The sequence below is a fragment of the Geotrypetes seraphini genome, chromosome 2 (genome assembly GCF_902459505.1).
Source record: "Geotrypetes seraphini chromosome 2, aGeoSer1.1, whole genome shotgun sequence".
NCBI classification, from domain to species: Eukaryota; Metazoa; Chordata; class Amphibia; order Gymnophiona; family Dermophiidae; genus Geotrypetes; species Geotrypetes seraphini.
The window spans coordinates 235609567-235631553 of NC_047085.1; the positions used below are offsets into that span (position 1 = coordinate 235609567).

Here is a 21987-nt window from a genome sequence, read left to right on the forward strand (position 1 = left end):
CTGGCCTGCTCCTGAATTCTGCTGCTGCCTCCGCTGCTCAACATTTAAAAAAAAAAACGGCTTGGAGAACTTATGCTCCGGGGGCTAACGTGTGCTTGTACCGGCTTCCCTTCGCTTCCCTCTGAAATCGGAAGTTATGTCCGGCGGGGAGGGGGAGAGAAGGGAAGCCGGCACGCACATGTTAGAGCCCCGTTCGCGGGCTAAAGCGGGAGACAGGTCAGTGAAGCTTGTGATTGCTCTTCTTGCTGCCAGGTCCTGCCAACTTTCTGTTTCCTCAAAGGCAGGACCCGGCAGCATTTCTTCCAATAGGTCGATCTTGGGCCGATCAGCCTTCCCGACGTCAATTCTGCCGTCGGAGAGGAAGTTCTGGCCAGCGGAACTTCCTCTCCAACGGCAGAACTGACGTCGGGGAGAGGAATGCTGGTGGGCCCGAAGCAAGGAGAGCTTGGCCGGCGGTAGGCGGCTTTGGGGGCCTGTTATCCGATGGCAGTGGCAGTGGCTTGGGGGAGGGCAGGGAGGGAGAAAGAGGGCAGGCAGGGAGACAGAAAGAAAGAAGAGAAACAGAAAAAAATAAAGGGGCATGAAGAGAGAAAGAAAGAGAGGGCAGGGAGAGAAGAAGAAAACGTTGGGGAGGTGGAATGAGGTCAGGAGGAAGCATACAGGCTAAAAGAAGGGAAGAAAGATTGGATGCACAGTCAGAAGAAGAAAGTGCAACCAGAGACTCATGAAATCACCAGACAAGGTAGGAAAAATGATTTTATTTTAAATTTAGTGATCAAAATGTGTCTGAATTTATATCTGCTCTCTATATTTTACAATATGGTCCCCTTTTACTAAACCGCAATAGAGGTTTTTAGCGCAGGGAGCCTATGAGCGTCGAGAGCAGCTCTGGGCAATCAGCGCAGCTCCCTGCGCTAAAAACTGCTATCGTGGTTTAGTAAAAAGGGAGGGGGTGGGTATTTGTCTATTTTTGTATGGTTGTTACTGAGGTGACAGTGCATAGAAATGATAATTAACAATTGTATGCGTACAGTGTGCGTTGTGGTTTTTTTTTTTTTATTTTATTGTTGGTAGATCATTTTGACTTGGTCATTTTAAAAGTAGCTCGCAAGCCCAAAAAGTGTGGGCACCCCTGCCCTAGTGATTAGTGCAGTAGCCTGAGAACCATGGGGGCTGGTTTGGATTCCCACTGCAGTTCCTTGTTTCTCTGGGCAAGTCACTTAACCCTCTATTGCCGTAGGGGGGGGTCGCGGTTTGACATGGCAGGAGGGTGGGGGGGGGATTCTGTAACCGGTGTTGTTTTTGACAGGCACCGGTTACAGAATCCAGCTTTTAGGCGAAGGACTGGCTCCTCCTTCGCCTAAAAGCCCTTCTGTTGGACGTTTGTGGCCTAGGCGTGTTTTTGTTTCATTATGGCTAAAAAGTGTAGACGTGCTGTGGGGGTACTTTTAGACGTAGTGGAGATTGGGCGTTTAGGCAGAGGAAGGCCATAATCAAAACATGGACGTTTGTTTTGGTTATGGACACTTTCCCTGCTTCTGGGTTGAACGTTTAGGGACTTAGGCCAAAAGGGGACTTAGACGCTTTTTTTGATTATGCCCCTCCAAGTGTTTTGACTAATTTTTTTTTTGAAGAAAAAACTGACACATTGAATGTAATTGGATTTATAAAGTGCACCTTTATTTTTGAGCATATTGGGTTAAATAAGGGGTCTGAGTTCACCTAGTTATGTGCAAGTAAGAGGGGTTTATTTTAGGATCTATGATTGAAAACTGGAACTGATAAGTCTCAGACTGTTTTCAATTTCTTATATACTGAGCAGGTTTCTGAGATCATTTTCCCCTCTTTTTCATATTTGTTGTGTGCTACAATTAAAAAGAAGCTATTTTAGTGGTTTGTAATGGATCTGTGTATTGACCATCCACCCTACTCACCAGATCTTTCTCCATCTGACTATTTTCTGTTTGCAAACCTTAAAAAGAGTTTGAAAGGGCAACAATTTTCAAGTGATTCGGAGGTGATTGCAGAAGCGGAGCAGTGTTTCAGCAACCAGGGGTAAATATGTGGAATTACTTCTAAGTGTCATAGATCCCCATTATTCCCTTCTTGGTCATGCTGAGAACTTTTCAGCACTCTCTCGTACTAAACAAACTGGATTAGTACTTGTACAAATTGATTCTACAGACATTCAATGCTATCAGAATAACTGGCCTCTTTCACACAAACAGACTCTCGTCAAACATGGGATAAGTATCTATACACTAAAAATAGAGATATGTAGACAAAAGTTAAACTGAATTGCCAAGAAGCCAGACTCTGCATACAACACAACACCACAAAAACAGAAACAATGAGACGGGAGAGGATCCGCGGGACTGGAGAAGAGTGGATGTGTTCCTTCTTCACAAAAGTGTTCGCAGAGATGAAGTGGGAAACTACAGGACAGTAAGCCTCACTTAGTTATTGGAAAAATAATGGAAGCGTCGCTGAAGGAAAGGATAGTGAAATTCTTAGAAATTCATGGATTACAAGATCTGAGGCAACATGGATTTACTAAAGGTAAATTGTGCCAAACGAATCTGATTGAATTCTTTGACTGGGTGACCAGAGAATTGGATCAAGGATATGCACTAGATGTAATTTACTTAGATTTCAGCAAAGTCTTTGGCACGATTCCTCAGAGGAAGCTCTTGAATAAACTCCATGGCTTGAAGTCCACCTGGCACTGTCCTTAGGTTCTAATTACTGGAGTTGTTATCGAAGCCTACTCCAGCCTATTCAAACTATCTTGCCATTTGCTGGACACAAATAGTAAAAGTCTGCCCGGCACTGTCCTCATGTTCTAAATTATTGGAGCTTCCATCGAAGCCCTCTCCAGCCCATCCTAAATTGAATTGCCATATATATGACACAGACCCATATACGTAAGTGTGCCCCTTACCAACCTTAGTTCTTCACAGCTGGAGTTGCCATCTAAGCACCACTTGACACATCAAACAAACATGTAACCAGTTGAGTTTTGTTTTTTTATACCACTTATTTCCTCATTAGCGATCCTTTGTGTTCATCCCACACCTTTTAAAATTACATCACCATTTTCATCTCCACCACCTCCCTTGGGAGGGCATATCACCCTCTCCATGAAAAAGAATTTCCTGACATTATTCCTCAATCTACTACCCCACAATTCATGTTCCCTAGTTTTACCATGTTCCCTTCTTTGAGATAGTGGAGTATGGATAGGGGTGTCAGGAAGGGCCCGTGGCCCTCTGAGTGTCAGCCTGAGGACCTTGAAAGGGCAACAAAAAACAAGAGCCTTTGATATGGTATGAGGATTTGTTTTTGAACGGGAAGTTCAAATGTAAATATTGATCCTTGGGTGCTGGAGACCCATAGTATGCCAAAGGCAGGAGAGTAGTACAACAGTTGAACATCATACATTAACCCACAGATTCTATAAAATACTGTGTTTTAGGTGGTATAGAGCCTATATTTCTGGTGCCTATATTTCAGGGTGACTAAAGTAGGGAAAATCTGTTATAAATCCTGTGTTTTAGGGTAGCACTGATAGAACCTGCAGTTTTGTTTAAAATACTGTGTTTTAGGTGGTATAGAGCCTATATTTCTGACTCACTAGTTTTTAGCCATTGTGTCTGATTAGGTGGAGAAAGGAGGGGCTCTGTTTTACTTCTAAGGTTAATTGCATTATCTTTGGGACATTGCTGTGAACAAGGCTGCCCTGTAAACATCTAAAAGCTAAGTTACTCAGCATTTCATATTCTGCTCTTTTCACTGGTTTTCAGCATTATATCTGCTTAATTTCTCTTCTCCTCCCTGTTTCTTACTAAAAAAAAAATATAAAAAAGCACAAAAAAATAAATCCTTCTCTTTCCTCTGTTAAATCTTATTTCCTCTTCCTGCATTTTTGTTTAAAATACTGTGTTTTAGGTGGTATAGAGCCTATATTTCTGGTGCCTGTGGCTCAGAGTGACTAAAGTAGGGAAAATCCTGTTATAAATCCTGTGTTTTAGGGTAGCACTGATAGAACCTGCATTTTTGTTTAAAATACTGTGTTTTAGATGGCATAGAGCCTATATTTCTGGTCACTTCACAACCAATCAAGTCACTTCACAACCAATCAAGATGACCTTTATTCTATGCAATCACTGTGGTGCTTTAATTCCAAGACATACTATTTGGAGGCTTAAGGCTTGCCCCATCTGTCTTCAACTTGCCAGTATTAAGGAGGAGCTCTGCAAACTTAAACAGGAATTGAATACAATTAAAGCAGCTTCCATCACTCCACAAAATCATACCAACTTACCACCTCTACCTCAAAGAATAAAACAGCCCAGGAATAAATGGGTCACAGTAGGCTCAGGAAGACTGCGACATATAACACAGAAACATCCACCTTCACTATTATTACCTCTACAGAATTCCTTCGCTCCACTAGTGCACTGCGATACTCAGGAAAACAGAAGGGAGGTGGGACTTGAACCAATGAAGGAAACTCAAGGGAACAAGAGCACCCTAAGTACAAATAAAAAAGCCAAAAACAGAAAACTATTAATGTTGGGGGATTCCATCATCAGAGGCATTAACCTTGGAACACAGGGCGAGGAGACCAAAATAGTGAAATGTCTTCCAGGATCCTCAGCTACCAGGAGTTCCAGGCAAATACTGACTATAATTAAGGAAGAAACTAAGGATTTTAACACTGATGTTGTTATCCATCTGGGAACAAATGACCTGGCCAACAACTCCACACTTGCAGCACAGAAAGCTTTTCGGGAGCTTGGTGAGGGCGTGAAACCTTTTGTAAAGACTTTAGCTTTTTCTGAAATACTGCCTGCATATGGAAAAGGAGAGCAAAGAGTGAAAAACACAGAGGACTTTAATAGATGGCTCAAAGCCTGGTGTCATCAAAAAGGCTTCAGGTACATAGGAGGATGGGGAAATACATGGAAGGACAAGAAGCTATATTGCACTGATGGGCTACATATTACTACAGCAGGAAAAAGAAACCTTGCAGAGAAATTTAGACAATATTTTTCTAGAAGGTGGGGGTGGTGTATGTACGAAGGACAATTATAGAGACCACCCCCGGCAAAAGAAAAGATGTGATAGTAGTAAAGGCTGCAACATAAGCAATATCAGCAACTCATTTCTTAGTATTGCAACGGAAAGTGAAACGACACAAAAATCCATACGAAAAAGGAGATTATCGCTGAAAAATAGCTGGAAAGCGATGACCACAAATGCTCGCAGTCTAAGCAACAAAGTTCATGATCTGCAAGCCCTGATATTAGAGGCAGATCTAGATATTGTTGCTATCACAGAGACATGGTTCAGTGAATCACATGGATGGGATGCAAACATACCAGGATATAATCTTTTTAGGAAGGACAAAGATGGTCATAAAGGTGGAGTAGTAGCTCTCTATGTAAAGATCAATATCCAAGCGACCGAAATGCAAGGGACCTGGGGAGAGGAAGAAGCGATATGGATTGCTCTGAAAAGGAGGAGTGTGTGGCGCAGTGGTTGGATCTACAGCCTCAGCACCCTGGGGTTGTGGGTTCAAACCCCGCGCTGCTCCTTGTGACCCTGGGCAAGTCACTCAGTCCTCCAAAGCCCCAGGTACGTTAGATAGATTGTGAGCCCACCGGGACAGATAGGGAAAATGCTTGAGTACCTGATTGTAAAACTGCTTAGAAAACCTTGATAGGCGGTATATAAAATCCTAATAAACTTGAAACTTGAAAAGAGAAGATGGAACTTCTATCTACGTGGGTGTAGTCTACAGACCTCCGACTCAATCGCAGCAAATTGATAAGGATCTGATTGTGGATATCCAAAAGTTTGGAAGGAAAAAGGAGGTTCTGCTGTTGGGAGATTTCAACCTGCCGGATGCGGACTGGAATGTTCCGTCTGCGGAATCGGAAAGAAGTAGGGAGATTGTGGATGCCTTTCAAGAGGCTCTGCTCAGACAAATGGTGACAGAACCCACAAGGGAAAAAGCGATATTGGATCTGGTCCTCACAAATGGAGAGAGTATCTCTAATGTTCGAGTGGGTGCTCACCTGGGTAGTAGCGATCATCAAACGGTTTGGTTTGATATAACGGCTAAAGTGGAGAGCGGCTGCACGATACTTAAAGTCCTAGATTTCAAACGTTAGGACCCAAAGTGGTGAACTGGGTCAGAAACTGGCTGTCGGACAGACGCCAGAGGGTGGTGGTTAATGGAAGTCGCTCGAAGGAAGGAAAGGTGATTAGTGGAGTCCCTCAGGGTTCGGTGCTGGGGCCAATCCTGTTCAATATGTATGTAAGTAACATTGCTGAAGGGTTAGAAGGAAAAGTGTGCCTTTTTGCAGATGATACCAAGATTTGTAACAGAGTAGACACCGAAGAGGGAGTGGAAAATATGAAAAAGGATCTGCAAAAGTTAGAGTAATGGTCTAATGCCTGGCAACTAAAATTCAATGCAAAGAAATGCAGAGTAATGCATTTGGGGATTAATAATAGGAAGGAACCGTATATGCTGGGAGGAGAGAAGCTGATATGCACGGACGGGGAGAGGGACCTTGGGGTGATAGTGTCCGAAGATCTAAAGGCGAAAAAACAGTGTGACAAGGCAGTGGCTGCTGCCAGAAGGATTCTGGGCTGTATAAAGAGAGGCGTAGTCAGTAGAAGGAAGAAGGTGTTGATGCCCCTGTACAGGTCATTGGTGAGGCCCCACTTGGAGTATTGTGTTCAGTTTTGGAGACCGTATCTGGCGAAAGACGTAAGAAGACTTGAGGCGGTCCAGAGGAGGGCGACGAAAATGATAGGAGGCTTGCGCCAGAAGACGTATGAGGAGAGACTGGAAGCCCTGAATATGTATACCCTAGAGGAAAGGAGAGACAGGGGAGATATGATTCAGACGTTCAAATACTTAAAGGGTATTAACGTAGAACAAAATCTTTTCCAGAGAAAGGAAAATGGTAAAACCAGAGGACATAATTTGAGGTTGAGGGGTGGTAGATTCAGGGGCAATGTTAGGAAATTCTACTTTACGGAGAGGGTGGTGGATGCCTGGAATGCGCTCCCGAGAGAGGTGGTGGAGAGTAAAACTGTGACTGAGTTCAAAGAAGAGTGGGATGAACACAGAAGATTTAGAATCAGAAAATAATATTAAAGATTGAACTAAGCCAGTTACTGGGCAGACTTGTACGGTCTGTGTCTGTGCATGGCCGTTTGGAGGAGGATGGGCAGGGGAGGGCTTCAATGGCTGGGAGGGTGTAGATGGGCTGGAGTAAGTCTTAACAGAGATTTCGGCAGTTGGAACCCAAGCACAGTACCGGGTAAAGCTTTGGATTCTCGCCCAGAAATAGCTAAGAAAAAAAAAAAAAAAAAAATTAAATTGAATCAGGTTGGGCAGACTGGATGGACCATTCGGGTCTTTATCTGCCATCATCTACTATGTTACTATAAATGGCACCCAAAGAGGTGAAAACAATTTAATTGTCTAACAAACCGATTAGCACCGATAATTGGGTGCTAACAATCAATTACTGGTGTTAATTAGCAACAGTTTAGTTTTGCATAGGCAGCTTGCTAAGCGCTATTCTATAAAATGTATGTGCAAATCTTTTAGCGTGTAAGGAGGCATGCCCAGGGTTGGGGCATGGGTGGGTCGGAGGTGTTCACTAAAAATGCACTTATTAAAGAATTTGAGGGATCCTCGCCTAATTTATGTGCAAGAAGTTATACTAAGGCCCTCTTTTACTAAGGTGCGCTAACTGATTACTGCGCTAATCAACTTAGCGCACGCATGTTAGTCTATGGACACATTAGCGTTTAGCACGCGCTAGTCGGTTAGCTCACCTTAGTAAGGGATTAGTTTCAGTTGATGTAAATCCTCACTTCTAAAGTTGGGCACAGGTCCTACATGCTATCCTATCAACCAGGGTCTCTCAAACTGTGTGTCCCAGCACAGTAGTGTGCCCCGAAGGGATTCCGGATGTGCCACGAGAGAGTCCAAAATTTTGCTTTATTTTTTAAAATTCCCTTTCATAAGTATACACTAGAATAGATGGCATGTACGTTGCGTACGCAAGAGTCTATCAATGTTATGAACATCTGTGTGCGTAAGGATACAACCACCCAGCCAACATCATTTTTTTATGTGATTGGTCCTTGAAAACTAGCGGCAAGTATTTTTAGTTTTATTTTGTTTTATGCAATAATTATCCTACCTTGAGCAATAAAGCAATCGAGGCTTTGTTACTATTTGTTTCTTATCTTTGCGAACTTGAATTTTCAGCTCTGGCAGAAATTAAATTGAAATAAAGAGGACAACTACAGATGGTGGATGATGAAATGCGTGTTTGCTTGTCGACTATCGAGCCACATTTTGAGTTAATTTGCACTCAAAAACAAGCGCATCCATCACATTGATGAGCAATTCTATTCTATCTACTTTAGTTTCACCGTTGTTACAATTATCCACATATAGCTGAAAGAACTTTAAATAAATAACTGTCAAATTTAATTTTTTGTTGGTTTTGCAATTTTATCATTTCAATTATAATGTGCTGCGAAAATCATTTGCTCTGTTTAGTGTGCCATAAAAAACATTTGCTCCACTTACTGCCTCTTTTACAAAGCCAGGCTAGTAGCTGCCACGCGGCAACGGCCCCGAAGCCCTTTAAATCTCTATGGGCTTCAGGGCCATTAGCACGGCTTTGTAAAAGAGGCCTTTAGTGTGCCAGAGCTAAAAAAAGTTTTCAGAGACACTGCTACAAACGGTGCCCAACTCGGAGCACCATATATAGAATAGCACTCAGTGTGCATTGTTTTCAGAGACCAGGTTTGGGCATCATTTACTGAATCTAGTCCTAAATGCTTAATGCCTTTTAGCAGAAGGGCTTCATAGTTAGGCAGAAGGGGCCTTGCTCTGCTCTTGCTCTGTTCTGGCACCATCTAGATCAGTGGTCTCAAACTCACAGCCCGGAGGCCACATGCGGCCCACCAAGTACTATTTTGAGGCCCTCAGTATGTTTATCATAATCACAAAAGTAAAATAAAAGTTTTTTGATCATGTCTCTTTAGCTATAAATTACAAAATTATTATTAAGACTTAGCAAAAAGAAAAGATTTATAAACAATAAAGAGTTTCACCTCATGCAAAATTGTCATTTCATTAATAAGATATCAACTATTTTTTCTGCGGCCCTCCAAGTACCTACAAATCCAAAATGTGGGCCCGGCAAAGGGTTTGAGTTTGAGACAACTGATCTAGATACTGCTGTGACAGTTAGAGGGATTTTTATCAGCACACATAGGAGAAATAGTCACTAAACACATTCTATAAAGGGTGCTTTGATCGGCAGTCGCCCTCAAAAGCAGAATCAATAGTGTGTCAATCATGCAACGGCAATATTTATAGAATCGAGGCCATGTCACGGCTAGGCGCTGGAAATATAAGTGTTTCAAGGCCTACATTTCTGGTGCCTATCTATGACAAGAATCATGACTACAGAGGTGACTACCGATGCCAGCATTAACCATGCCTGGTTTATACTTAGGGCTCCTTTTACTAAGCTGCGATAGCGGTTTTCACACACGCTTAGTGCGCACTGAATTGCCCCGCGCGCTAGACCCTAATGCCAGAATTGAGTATTAGCCGTGTAGCGTGGGTTTATCGCACGCTAAAATTCTGCGTGCGCTAAAAACACTATCGCAGCTTAGTAAAAGGAGCTCTTAGGCACCAGTAGACACCTCCATAGTCTCAGTTCCCTTTTTGTGGAGATGCCATTTTTTAAAATGACATTTTAATTACTTTTAAATGACACAATCAATTATCGCTTCAATTAAAGGCAATTAACATAAATAAAACATAACATAAAAATTTATTTCTATACCGCAATACCATTAAGTTCTACGTGGTCTATAAAATTGAATTTCAAAAACTGCACATATACAGTTGAATATAATACATTAATTTCCTAAGAATCTTGTAAACAAATATATTTTCAATTGTTTCCTAAAATGCTGATTTGAACAAGAGGTCACTATTAGAGAATTCAGATCTTTATTCCAATTAAGTTAGGCGGCAGTAGGTCAGCTACTGCTGCCTAACATTCGACGACTGTTGTAGAATCTGGTTCTTAAGTCCTTTTGAATATTAATCCATTATAATTATTGTAAACCCCCCCCCCCCCCCGAAAAACAGCAAATTCAAACCTAATGGATTTCAGCAGGAAATACTGGCTTATTTCAAGTCTGCCCTCTCCAAAACAACTTTCCAATACTTTGACTGACATACTTTATAAAATGCTAAAAAAAAAAAAAAGGCAAAAATATCAAAACTTTATTTTCCAAGATATCCTATAACAGTGGTTCCCAACCCCGTCCTGGAGGACCACCAGGCCAATCGGGTTTTCAGGCTAGCCCTAATGAATATGCATGAGAGAGATTTGCATATAATGGAAGTGAGAGGCATGCAAATCTGCCCCATGCATATTCATTAGGGCTAGCCTGAAAACCCGATTGGCCTGGTGGTCCTCCAGGACGGGGTTGGGAACCATTGTCCTATAATATATGTAGGAGACAAATGTATGTGATAGCAGAAACTTCACATTTTTCTTTTCCTTCGAAGCTATTTTTGTCCATCATGGAGGAGTGTTCTAACCAGTGAATACCACATCATCTCAAGATTGCATTCTTTATCTATGAATAATCTGGATTCCTACTCACAATACTTCTGTCCCTTCCCCAAACAGTGAGACAACAATGAATTAGTAGACTGGGCTCCTACCCGTTCCCATTTCCGCGTCCTGGTAAGGAGGATGATCACCAGCTTTGGATGCATTTGATACCCGTCCTGGCTAAATGACAGGTTCCTGTCTTCATATGTCACATTGATCAGGTATCTGAAACAAAAGAAAGAGAAGAGAAATAAATGGATGTTAGTGAATGAGCTATGCAGTACCAGTGAACATAGGAAACCTGAAAATGCACTGAAACCTTTCCACCAAGATTCTTAGAAACCTCCATTATTTTGTAAGCAGCCAAAGATTTTGGGAAAGCTTAACAGTTTGGCTGTGTCTCTTATGAAGGTTATGAAGATAAAAGAAATGTATCTTAAAACAAACACTTGCAGATACTGCTTTTCTTGGGTAGCCCCTCTCCCCTACATCCAAAACAATATAGAAAGAGAGACATTGGGGAAGAGGGAATCTTTCCTATCAGAGGAAAACCAAACATTAAGTGAAAATAAATTTAGCCACTGTCATAAGAAGCAGCGGGGCATTCTGGAAGCCCCACCCAGGTAAACCATCCAACTCTGTAAGCAATGCTTTCCTATCTCTCTAGCAACCGAAGGCACAACATTGAAGCGCCACCCCCTACTGGCAGCAATGCAGTTGGAGGACTCCCACTTAGCTTAGAGAGAACAGTGGTTGGGGAAGTTTTGGTTCAGTTTCTGCTGAAACAGAGCAGCTATTTAACTAGCTAGGAACCATTCCTAGAGCCAGAGGGATCCCTAGTCATTGTTCAAATCTGACATCTAGTGGCTGGTTTCAAGTTGTACTTCTATAGGCTCCACATAGAGTTGTAGCGCAGGCTTTCTTTCCACTTCCGCCACACACCCTCACACATATGCACAAATAAACTGGGTGTAAAGATGGCTCTATATTGAGAAGCCTTTCTTGGGATGGAAGGGCATTTTCCCTTCACAAGATGAGCTTCCTTATAAAAGGCAGCCTACAGGCAGTAAACTAGCCAGACAGGAAGTGCCACTAGAGCCTACATTCTGCTCTTACAAATCAAACTAATTACTTGCGGTGAGTGGGATCCAGATTTAAATTGAACTGCTTTGGCCACAAGGTAATTTTATTTGTGCTGCTTATAAAACTCCTGCTATTATAGATGGCATTTACCTATAATGAGCACTGGGACTGCAACATCTGTATTTCAGTGATTATGTATGTGTCTTCAGTAAAGGACCCCTGATGGTATTATACACAGTATTTATGTGCCCAGTCTCATCCACTCTGAGAGCACATTAAATCCACATTAAAACTAATAAGTGATCTCAGCCCGCTTAACATGATTATTCTCAGAAACACCCAAGGAATCTTCTAATGATTTGTCACTTATTAGAAAGTGATGCTCACTCCTAAAATAACTCCCTCTCCATCTTACTATACACAGATCTCATAATCTGAGAGGGTTTATAGCTCCCTGCTTGCAAGCATCTTCTCTATTCTATTCTATATAACATTTATAGCATGCTCTAATCTCTAGATTCTAGGCAGGTAACACTTAAAAAAAAAAGATACATCAAGGTGGATAACAATATTTAAATATAATACATCAAAGTTCTCAGCAATTTACAACAAATCAATTAAAATAATGAGTTTTTAAATCTCTATGGGCTTCGGGGCCGTTAGCGCAGCGCAGCCACTAGCGCGGCTTTGTAAAAGAGGTCGTTACTATGAAGAAACTTTCCTTAATTCAGTAGAAAGATCATGCCAAGTTTGGTTCCTACATATTCAAAAGATTTTCTCATCAAAGACTTCAGACGAATATATTTACTTGCTGAATAACCGAGCTTCAAAGAATGCTTGAAATGAGAAGCAATCTTACTTAATGGAAAAGATAAATATCTTAATAAACCTTCAGGTCCCATACCATCTAACATTTTATATTTTTCAATAGAACCACTTTAAAATTTATTCTCTTCTCAACTGTCAACCAATGCAATCGATTTAAAAATGGAGTCACCCAATCATATTTCTTAGCTTTGAATATCAGACGCGCCCCTGTGTTTTGAAGCAATTGTAACCTATACTTCAAATTTAATGTAATACCACAGTAAAATGAATTACAACAATCTAACTGGGCTAAAATAATTGCCCTAACTATCCCCCTCTTTTACTAAGGTGCGTGCTAAATATTAGCATACGCTAAATACTAATGTGGCCATAGAATATAATGGACGCGTTAGCATTTAGCACACGCCTTAGTAAAGGACCCTTATATTATCTGAAAACTATTAGTAGAAAGAACAGAACATATTGCACATAGTTGATGTAATCAATAAAAAAACAACCTCTTACTCAATTCATTAACTTGATTCTCAAAAGTCAAACCACAATCCAGGAATATATCCAGAACCCTAGACCTCTCCTCAAATATAAGTATTTCACCAGTAGACGATGCTATTTTTTTTTTTTTTTTGCCAAAACAAACCAACTTGATCTTCTGTTTATTTAATCTTAAAAAATTAATAGACATCCAATTATCAACTAATTTTATTGTATTCTGAATAAACCTAAAAGCCTCCTCAAAATTTTCTAAAGCTGGACTCAAAATACAAATATCATCTGCTTAAGATAAGACAAATATTCCTAAATTAGACAGCCATTCCTTCAAAAGGCTTATGTACAAGTTAAAAAGTAAGGGTGAAATTGGTGAGCTCCGGGAAATGCCACAATCTGCCAACCTAAAAACAGAATTTGAAGTAGCCCCTTTTACACTATATCTTCTTTTAGTCAAGAAATCAATAAACCAACTCAACACCTTACCACCCACTCCTACAGCACTCAATCCATTCAACATTACTTTATGATCTATCGAATCAAACGCTGTAGATATATCAAATAGAAGCAGCAAAGTTTGTTTACTAAAACTCATCATTTTTCTAATTTCAGAGACAAAAATTAACAATTAGGTTTCCATGCTGTGGAGTGGGAAGAAACCATGCTGAGTTCTTTGTAAACAACCTTTGGAAAATATGTAATCAGAAAATTGTTGATATAACAAATTCTAACAATTTGGCTTGCCATGGAATACCAGCCACTGGATGACAGAATTCAACTTTACTTAAATCAACATTTGATGCTTTTGGTATTGGTTAAATTATGTTTAAATCATTTTTATTAAAGCATAAACATAGCAAGGAACATCGCATCGTACAATTTTCAAATATTAAACAAATCCAATCCCCACCCACCCAACCCCCCAACCCCCCTCCCACCCTCCCACCCACCCTGGCAGCAGCGGTAACAAATCAAGAAAGAAAAAGCAAAAAAAGGGGAGAAAAAGAAGTCCATTAAGTACCCCAAAGTTGGTTTTGAATATAAGGTGTAAAAGTCAAGCTAAAAGGGTACCAGCACTGAGTGTATAAACGTCCAGCTTTAGTGGATAAGTCCATCACTTCACGCCGCTCCAGTAACATTTGGTGTAACATTAATGCTCTCCATTGAGGCACAGTCGGAGGTTGCGGTGAAAGCCATTGCAACAAGATGCATTTCCGTCCCAGCAATACAGTTTTCCTTAAGAATGCTGCACAACCTGGTCTGGGTGGATGAAATCGAATCTGCATCGTGAAAAGGAAGTTTGGGTGCAATCTCCAAGAGCAATGCCAAAGGCGTGCCACCAAAGACACTAACTGGATCCAGAAGGAGGATATCATAGGGCAAGACCAAAACATATGTCCAAACGATGCCATAGGACCAGCACATTTCCGGCAACAGTAATTATGATAGTATAATATTAGTAAGCTGAACAGGATATACCCTTTCTGTTAACATCGTACTAACAAAGGCCCTCTTTTACCAAGCCACGATAGAGGTTTTTACCACGGCCCAGGGTGCTAAATGCTCCAACGCTGCTCCAATGCTAATAAGAATTCTATGAGCGTCGGAGCAGAATCCGAGAATTTAACACTCTGGGCCACGGTACAAACCTCTTTAGCTGCTTAGTAAAAGGGGGGAGGGAGTTAGTCAACCAATATAAAATCTCAGATGGCATTAATGGCATTAAAACAACAGGACAAATATCTAAAACACACGATTTAAGTGATAATCACAACAAAACCTTTAAAACTTGTTGGTCTGAGACTCTGGAAAACATATCCCAAAACAAATCTCACAAAATTCCTGTTTCCATATAAAAAATGTTATAATCTGGTACTTCACATGTAACCAAATTTTAAAAGAAAATCAAATATTTTCCACTTTAGATTTTTGAAATGGCCAATTTATCCACTGAAGGTATAGATTCTTTTGCCATTGATTTAACAGGGTCAAGATTGGTCAACTCTGTAAAAACTTGAAACATGGTTTTAATTTCATTATTTGACTGATTAATTCTATCATCATAGTAAGCTTTTATTACCTCAAACATTTTAGTTTTATATATTTTAAATTTATATTTCCATTCCAGGTATGACTTATCATCATTTAATTTCTGCCATTGTATTAAAGAAAGTACAGTACCAGCAGCTCTTGAAGTAATTACTGACCTGTCTCATGGTTTTGGTTTTAAAGTAGAACCACCACCAGTTTTCCCTGTGTTTCCTTAATGTTACATATGTATTGCCAACAATGAAGCTGAACTTTTGGAAACTGCATCTGAATTTAAAACTAAACCATATCGATGTTCTCTGAAAAGTGTTTAACGTGCTACCACAACAGTGGAAACTTGGCTTCTGATATCGTGGCAGGAAATATATATCAGCCAGCGTCAACACTGGAGAGATCTCCAGTGCCTGCTTGTTTTGGTTTTGGAAGGGGAAAGGACTATACAGAAAAGACATCTCAAAACAGTAGTAAAAAAGAACCACCTCATGTTTTGGTTTCACCCCTTAATTCTGCCACCAACCTCACATTATTCCCCCACTATGTGCAGTTCAAATGTAAGAAAAGATAGCAGAGTCAGACCATGTTTTATTGAACCACAACTTCCTCTGACAATATCCAGTCTAGTTCATAAGTACCCAGCAGACTTTAAGCAGGTAGACGCTAACAAGCAAGAAGAGCTTATGGTAACATGGAGGATATGGGTGTGGCTACTACTTAGTGAACCCAGCAAAGAACCGAGGGCTGATCACGGACTTGCTCTCAGGCTCCCTGCTCCTTACTCCAAGAATCTGGCAGCTCTCTCTCCCTTTATATCCCTTCCACCTCCAAGGGTCTCTTCTACCTCCCACCAAAGGTCCAGCATCTCTCTTTCCCTTGCTCCTTGCAGTCCTCCAAACTCACTTGGGTCACTGGTAGCACAGCCCTGAAAACATGTTACCTGCAGCCAGCAGTAGGTGGCACATAACCAAGCCAAGCCCTATGTGTATGTGTGTGTGGGGAGGGGGGGCAGAGAGAGATGCTAGACCCATGGAAGGGAGTAAAAGAAGAGATGCTGGACAGCCTGGAAGGAGGGACAAATGCTTGACCTGAGGGGAAGGAGAGAGTGGAGAGGCAAGAAGAAACTGAACCAGGGGGAAAGAGAAGATGAGATGCTGGAATCAGAGAGGAGGGAAGTGGAAGGAAGTGAGAGAGGGAGTAAATAGAGGAGAAGGAGGCAAAACAAGAGAAAAGGAGAGGGAGATGCTGGACTAACGGGGGCAGAAGGGGGCAGGCAAGAAAGAATGAGATGCTAGCTCCAGGAGAGAAACTTGACACAAGGAGGAACAGAGAAGAGGTGTTGGACATAGAAGGGATAGGGGACATTGAAGGGAGATACTGAACTGGGCGAGCTAAGGCTAAAGAGGGGAGATGCTGCATATGGTATTTTAGGGTCCACTGCAATATTTACACTGCTGTCTTTTCATGGATAAGATTAATGCTCTTTCAGTCTTGGCAGTTAGTCCTGTTGTATATGGTAATGTTCTGAATATGTTTATGCACAAGTTTTGTGTATAATATTTTGAAATGGAGGGATTGTATGTTGGCCTTACTGAAATGACATCAGAGGTGCTGCTTTTCATAAGTATGGTTTTTCTATTTGAGTCCAAGACATCAATGCTACTTTATTACAAGAGGTTTTCTATATAAATCTGGATTTTTAAAATTTTTTATTTTGCAGGATTTTGTTACTGGAGCTTTGAAGAGATTTCTTCCCTCTACATCCATGCCCCACTATCTTGAGAAAAATGGTGTTATTGGGGGACCATCTTAATTTTTGTACCGGGGGCCCATTCATTCCTAGGTAGACCACTGGTAGAGAAGAGGAGCCTTCCCTCCAAGACATCTGAGAAAAAAAGTTTTAAACTCCCCCCCCAAAAAAAACTCTGCATAAATCAATCTCACACAAATGGACAGGATGAATGCGGCACTACAATGATGTGAATTTTCTCAAACTTGAACTCTTTGGCAAAGATTTGTAAAAATATGCACAAACAGGAGAGCATGATATGTCATTCAATTCAGTTGCTTCCAGGCCAACACTCCCAACCAATCCTAGTCTAGAGTCCATCCAGGAATCTGACACCCATGACAAAAGTGCCCTGAGGCTACACATAAGACTTCTGATTTTAGGTTTAACCTGAAAAACACTTATAACACCCCCCTGATGCACCAAAAAATTAACATAGGTATTTATTAGATAAATACTGGGAAACACCACTTCCTCTAGTATACTTTCATCCCTCTCCAGACCTGACCAATATACTTACTATACCTGAATGTACACCACTTTGATAGCTTTCAGATTTGCAAACAGTATATAAGAAACTGAAATAAGGTAAAACCTTTCATCCAATACTCAGTTTTTGTGCCTTTTCTGTACTAATGATTCCTAGGTGACATATTGGATTCCACCTGAAAAAGTGCCTAGCGTCAAACACTGATATTTTGAACCCTCAAATAACCCTCAGTTCGCTGTAAAATAAACATCTAAATTTACAGTTTATAAACCCCTAAGAACAGAATCCCTACTGTACAAATAGACAGACCTCATAATATACACTTGCAAAACAGGTTAATAGTAAAACAATCACCGCACTAACTATATACAACATAGCAGAATAGTCTGAAATGTGTCATATATATGCATTATTCAGGTATACTGTGCAAATGCATAGTACATGAACCCTCATGTGAAACAAACAGAGGCTGTACACATGCCATCGGCATTTGCTGGAGTTAAAAAAAGAAAAAAGGCAAACTGTAAGTGACACATTTTCCAGCTATCATGGATCTCTAATTAGACATTCCTCAGCAATGTCACAGTGCTGAAGAACTCATTATGGCCTCCCTCAGGAGTGGCAGCGTGTTAGATGAATGGGGAAAAGACAGAAACGTGTAAGGAAAGCGTGATATGTTAAAGGGAACTATAAAGAGGAAGGAGAAGCACTTTGAGTCCTGTTTCCAAGAGACTTGTGTTAGAAACAGAGAATTAAAGAGATCATTTTGAGTAGAGTTGATTTATTTTTAACAAGTGTGAGTAAAGAGAAATCTCAATATTTTATGTTTGCCTATTTGGGTTGCAGAATCACTGAATACCTAACAGCTGAAAAGGTGAAACTGGAATGACAGGGATGTTTTGGTGCTACTATTTTAGGTGGGTTTGTGCCAAACATAGTGGACAGGTCTGATGAGGACATCAAGAGTTGACAAAAATAAAGTGAAAAAAAAAAATACATATATACCAGCCACCACCTAGAGAAGACTGACATGTTTCTTTGAATGAATAATTATGTTTCATTCTTTCAAATGTAGTGCAAAGACAGAGAACCTTTCAGTTAAGCACCAAAAAACAAAGATCATTACATAACCCAGTGTCTACTTTAGTCAAAATGTTAGTACATTTTAACTCTTTGGAATGTGTTTATGACTCACTCATGTATTCAAGAATTTTTTGCTCATTCTGTCTTGAACTGAGGAGGAGGGGGCATTTAAATTTCATACGTAAGTTAGTCAAAAAGAGGGTACTTCTGTAACAGGGTGCCTAGAAGATAAGAGAGTAAGCAGGCATATATTTCAGGCCTATTCTATAAAAGAAGTAGGTGCCTACTTTTCTTTATAAAATACTAGTGAAAGTGCAGGAAACATGCTTAAAGTTAGGCCTGGAAAGCGGGATGTGTTTACAACCAAAACAAGTCTTTATTAGAAACACAGCACAGCTCATTGTTTCTGCTCAAGTGTCCCCTACAGAAAGCATCTTTCATACGCCAAAACTGGGAATCCTTGCTGGGACCTACTGTTTCTAATAAAGACTTTGTTTTGGTTGTAAAGACATCCCTCTTGCCTTTCCATGTTGTTTTGGCTTGTATCCCAAGGCGAGGGGCTCTTCTGTTTGCCTGTTAAATTTAGGCCTGATCACTTATACCAGCCCAGGTGTAAATGTTTGCACCTAATTTTAGCCAGAATACTAGAATTTATGCATTTATTTGCATTCTCCACTCAAACTCTGCCCAAGGACATACCTACTGGTGCATATGTTTTGTGCTAGTTGATATTCGACCAGAGGTAATTTACACACATAAGTGGACCCTTATGCATGCAAATGACTAGAATACTGCCATTTATACATGTTCCTGCTCCTTATGTGATTACCCCAGAATATTTATTCCAATGAAAAGGTATTACCTAAGATTCTACTTTGTTTAGATTTCAAGTAGATTAACATGGATATCATACTATTTTAGGATAGTAGCGGATTTAACCAACGTCACTCTTGTTTACGCTACATAGGAAGATCACCATCAATCTAAGAGCTAGCAGACCACTTTAGTTAAAAAATCCTGACCCTTCGCCACACACTTAGCCTCAACAATGCTGTAAATGATAGACCGAAGGACCATCAAGCCCAGTACCCTGTTTCCAACAGTGGCCAACTCAGGTCCCAAGCACCTAGCTAGATCCCAAGTAGCAAAACAGATTCTATGTTGTTTATCCTAGGAATAAGCAGTGGATTTCCCCAAGCCATCTCAATAAAAGCCGATGGACTTCTCTTTTAGGAAATTATCCAAACCTTTTTAAAACCCCGCTAAGCTAACTGATTTCACCACATTCTCCAGCAACGAATTCCAGAGTTTAATTACGTTGTGTGAAGAAATATTTTTTGCAGTTTGTGTTAAATCTACTACTTAATAGCTTCATCACATGTTCCCTAGTCCTAGTAGTTTTGGAAACAGTGAACAAGTGATTCACATCTACCCTTTCCAATCCACCCCTGAGTCATCTCTTATCCAAGCAGAAGAGCCCTAGTCGCTTTAGCCTTTCCTCATAGGGAAGTCATCCCATCCCTTTTAGCATTTTTGTCACCCTTCTCTGTACCTTTTCTAATTCCGCTATATCTTTTTTGAGATATTTTGAGCGACCAGAACTACACACAGTATTCAAGGTGTCGTCATACTATAGAGCGATACAAGGGAATTCTAACATTTTCATCTTTGTTTTTCATTTCTTTCCTGATAATTCCTAACATTCTATTTGCTTTCGTAGCAGCCACCACACATTGAGTTGAGGGTTTCAGCTTATCCTCAACAATGACACCTTACAGTGTACAAGCTTTTGGACTTAATCTTGAAATTGATTGGATTTCAGCTATTTGAATTGACTAGAAGAGTTCCTACTGGCTGGAGCAGATCACGGGATCCTTTTATTAAGGTGCGCTAACCAATTTAGTGCACGCTAAATGCTAAGACATCCATTATATTCCTATGGGCATCTTAGCATTTAAGGTGGGCTAAATCTGTTAGCGCACCTGAATAAAAGGACCACCATGTGAAGTGTCCTCACTAATGAAAGGCAAGTTTCAGCTGCCATTTTTTCTGTAATGTTGGAGGAGAGTGAAGGTGCTCTGAAGGTATTGTTTATTATGTGGGGATTTTTGAAATCATCCAAGTAATTTAAAACCTTTTTATAATGTTATTTTTGAATAGAATTAATTTTTGATGGTGATATTTATGCTTGCTTTTAGGAGTTGTTACCCCAATGCCCTGATGCAGTGAATGAAACATTGCTATGTCGGCAGGGGCTCTCCTATACAGCTTATAAGATAAGTCTTTCAAATCTGAATACTACATTGGAATGTGTTTTGAAACAATTTGAGAAGAAAAAATTATTAAATCAAATGAGACTGATGATGAGGTGTCAGTTGGCTTGATGTTGTCAGAATGGAGTGTGTGCAAAGAATGGCCACTTCTGACTGGTCCCGAAGTAAATTGAAGTTGATGCATGGTCTACTTCACGCAGAATTCTCAACAGGATCCAATTAAACCTCTCCTCGACAAAAAATCTCAAGTACAAAAGAATCTTCCAGTCCATGTTCACCTTCCTCGGAGTCAAAATCTGAGACTATGGGCTCCTTTTATCAAGGTGCGGTAGGCGGTTAACGCGCGGAATACCACGCGTTCAACTGCCTGCCACACTAGTCGCTAACGCCTCCATTGATGAGGCGTTAGTTTTAGGCTTGCCGCAGGGGTTAGCGCGTGATGAAATGTCCGACGCACTAACCCCCCCGTAGTGCGCCTTAATAAAAGGAGCCCTATAAGAACGGAAACCAACCATACCCTATTCTGAAAGAAACTGAAAACTTCGCTCTTCGACAATTAAGTCTTCAAAGATCATCCAGTCCATGTTCACCTTCCTCGGAGTCAAAATCTGAGACTATAAGAACTGAAACCAACCATACCCTATTCCGAAAGAAACTGAAAACTTCACTCTTCGACAATTAATTCTTCAAAGATCATCATAAGCATCTGACCTTTACTTCATTCGCCTAAGTTTTTATGTTTCCTGTCCCCTTTCCGCTCCTTCCCCCAACCCTAACCCTTTTCCCTCCCTTTCCTCAAGTCGCCTAGAGCCCGTTTAGGTGTGCGCGACACAAAGATTAGATTAGATTTATTGTGGGATTTTAGGAGTAATTTTTGTTGATCATCCCACTGCGCTCAGTTACTGACCATACAGCTGTGCTAGAATACTTGAATATGCATGTGTAAATTGCACAAACACGTATAAAGCCCAAATATGAACCTAGGTGCTATTCTCTAACTATGCACATATCTATAATAACATGTGGTTTACAGGTAGGCATATACATGGATGGAACATGGAGAGGGCATATTATTACATGCATAATTTATAGAATATTGTAAGTTATGCATATATCTCTGGAATATAGGCACAAACACTTGCACCAGATGTTAAGGTATTATTCTATACACAAAAATAGGCACCTACTTTTCTTTATAGAACATGTATCAATCAGGTGATC

General features: G+C 40.6%; 1 protein-coding gene across 5 annotated transcripts in view; it reads right to left on the minus strand.

Moving 5' to 3' along the window:
• GRIN2B (glutamate ionotropic receptor NMDA type subunit 2B) overlaps positions 1–21987 on the minus strand; it is a 958742-nt gene that overhangs the window by 398447 nt on the left and 538308 nt on the right. For all 5 annotated transcript variants that reach the window (XM_033935222.1, XM_033935224.1, XM_033935223.1 and 2 more), the window contains one exon: positions 10802–10916. In XM_033935222.1, coding sequence (XP_033791113.1) covers positions 10802–10916 — 115 coding nt within the window. The remainder of the gene's footprint in view (positions 1–10801; positions 10917–21987) is intronic.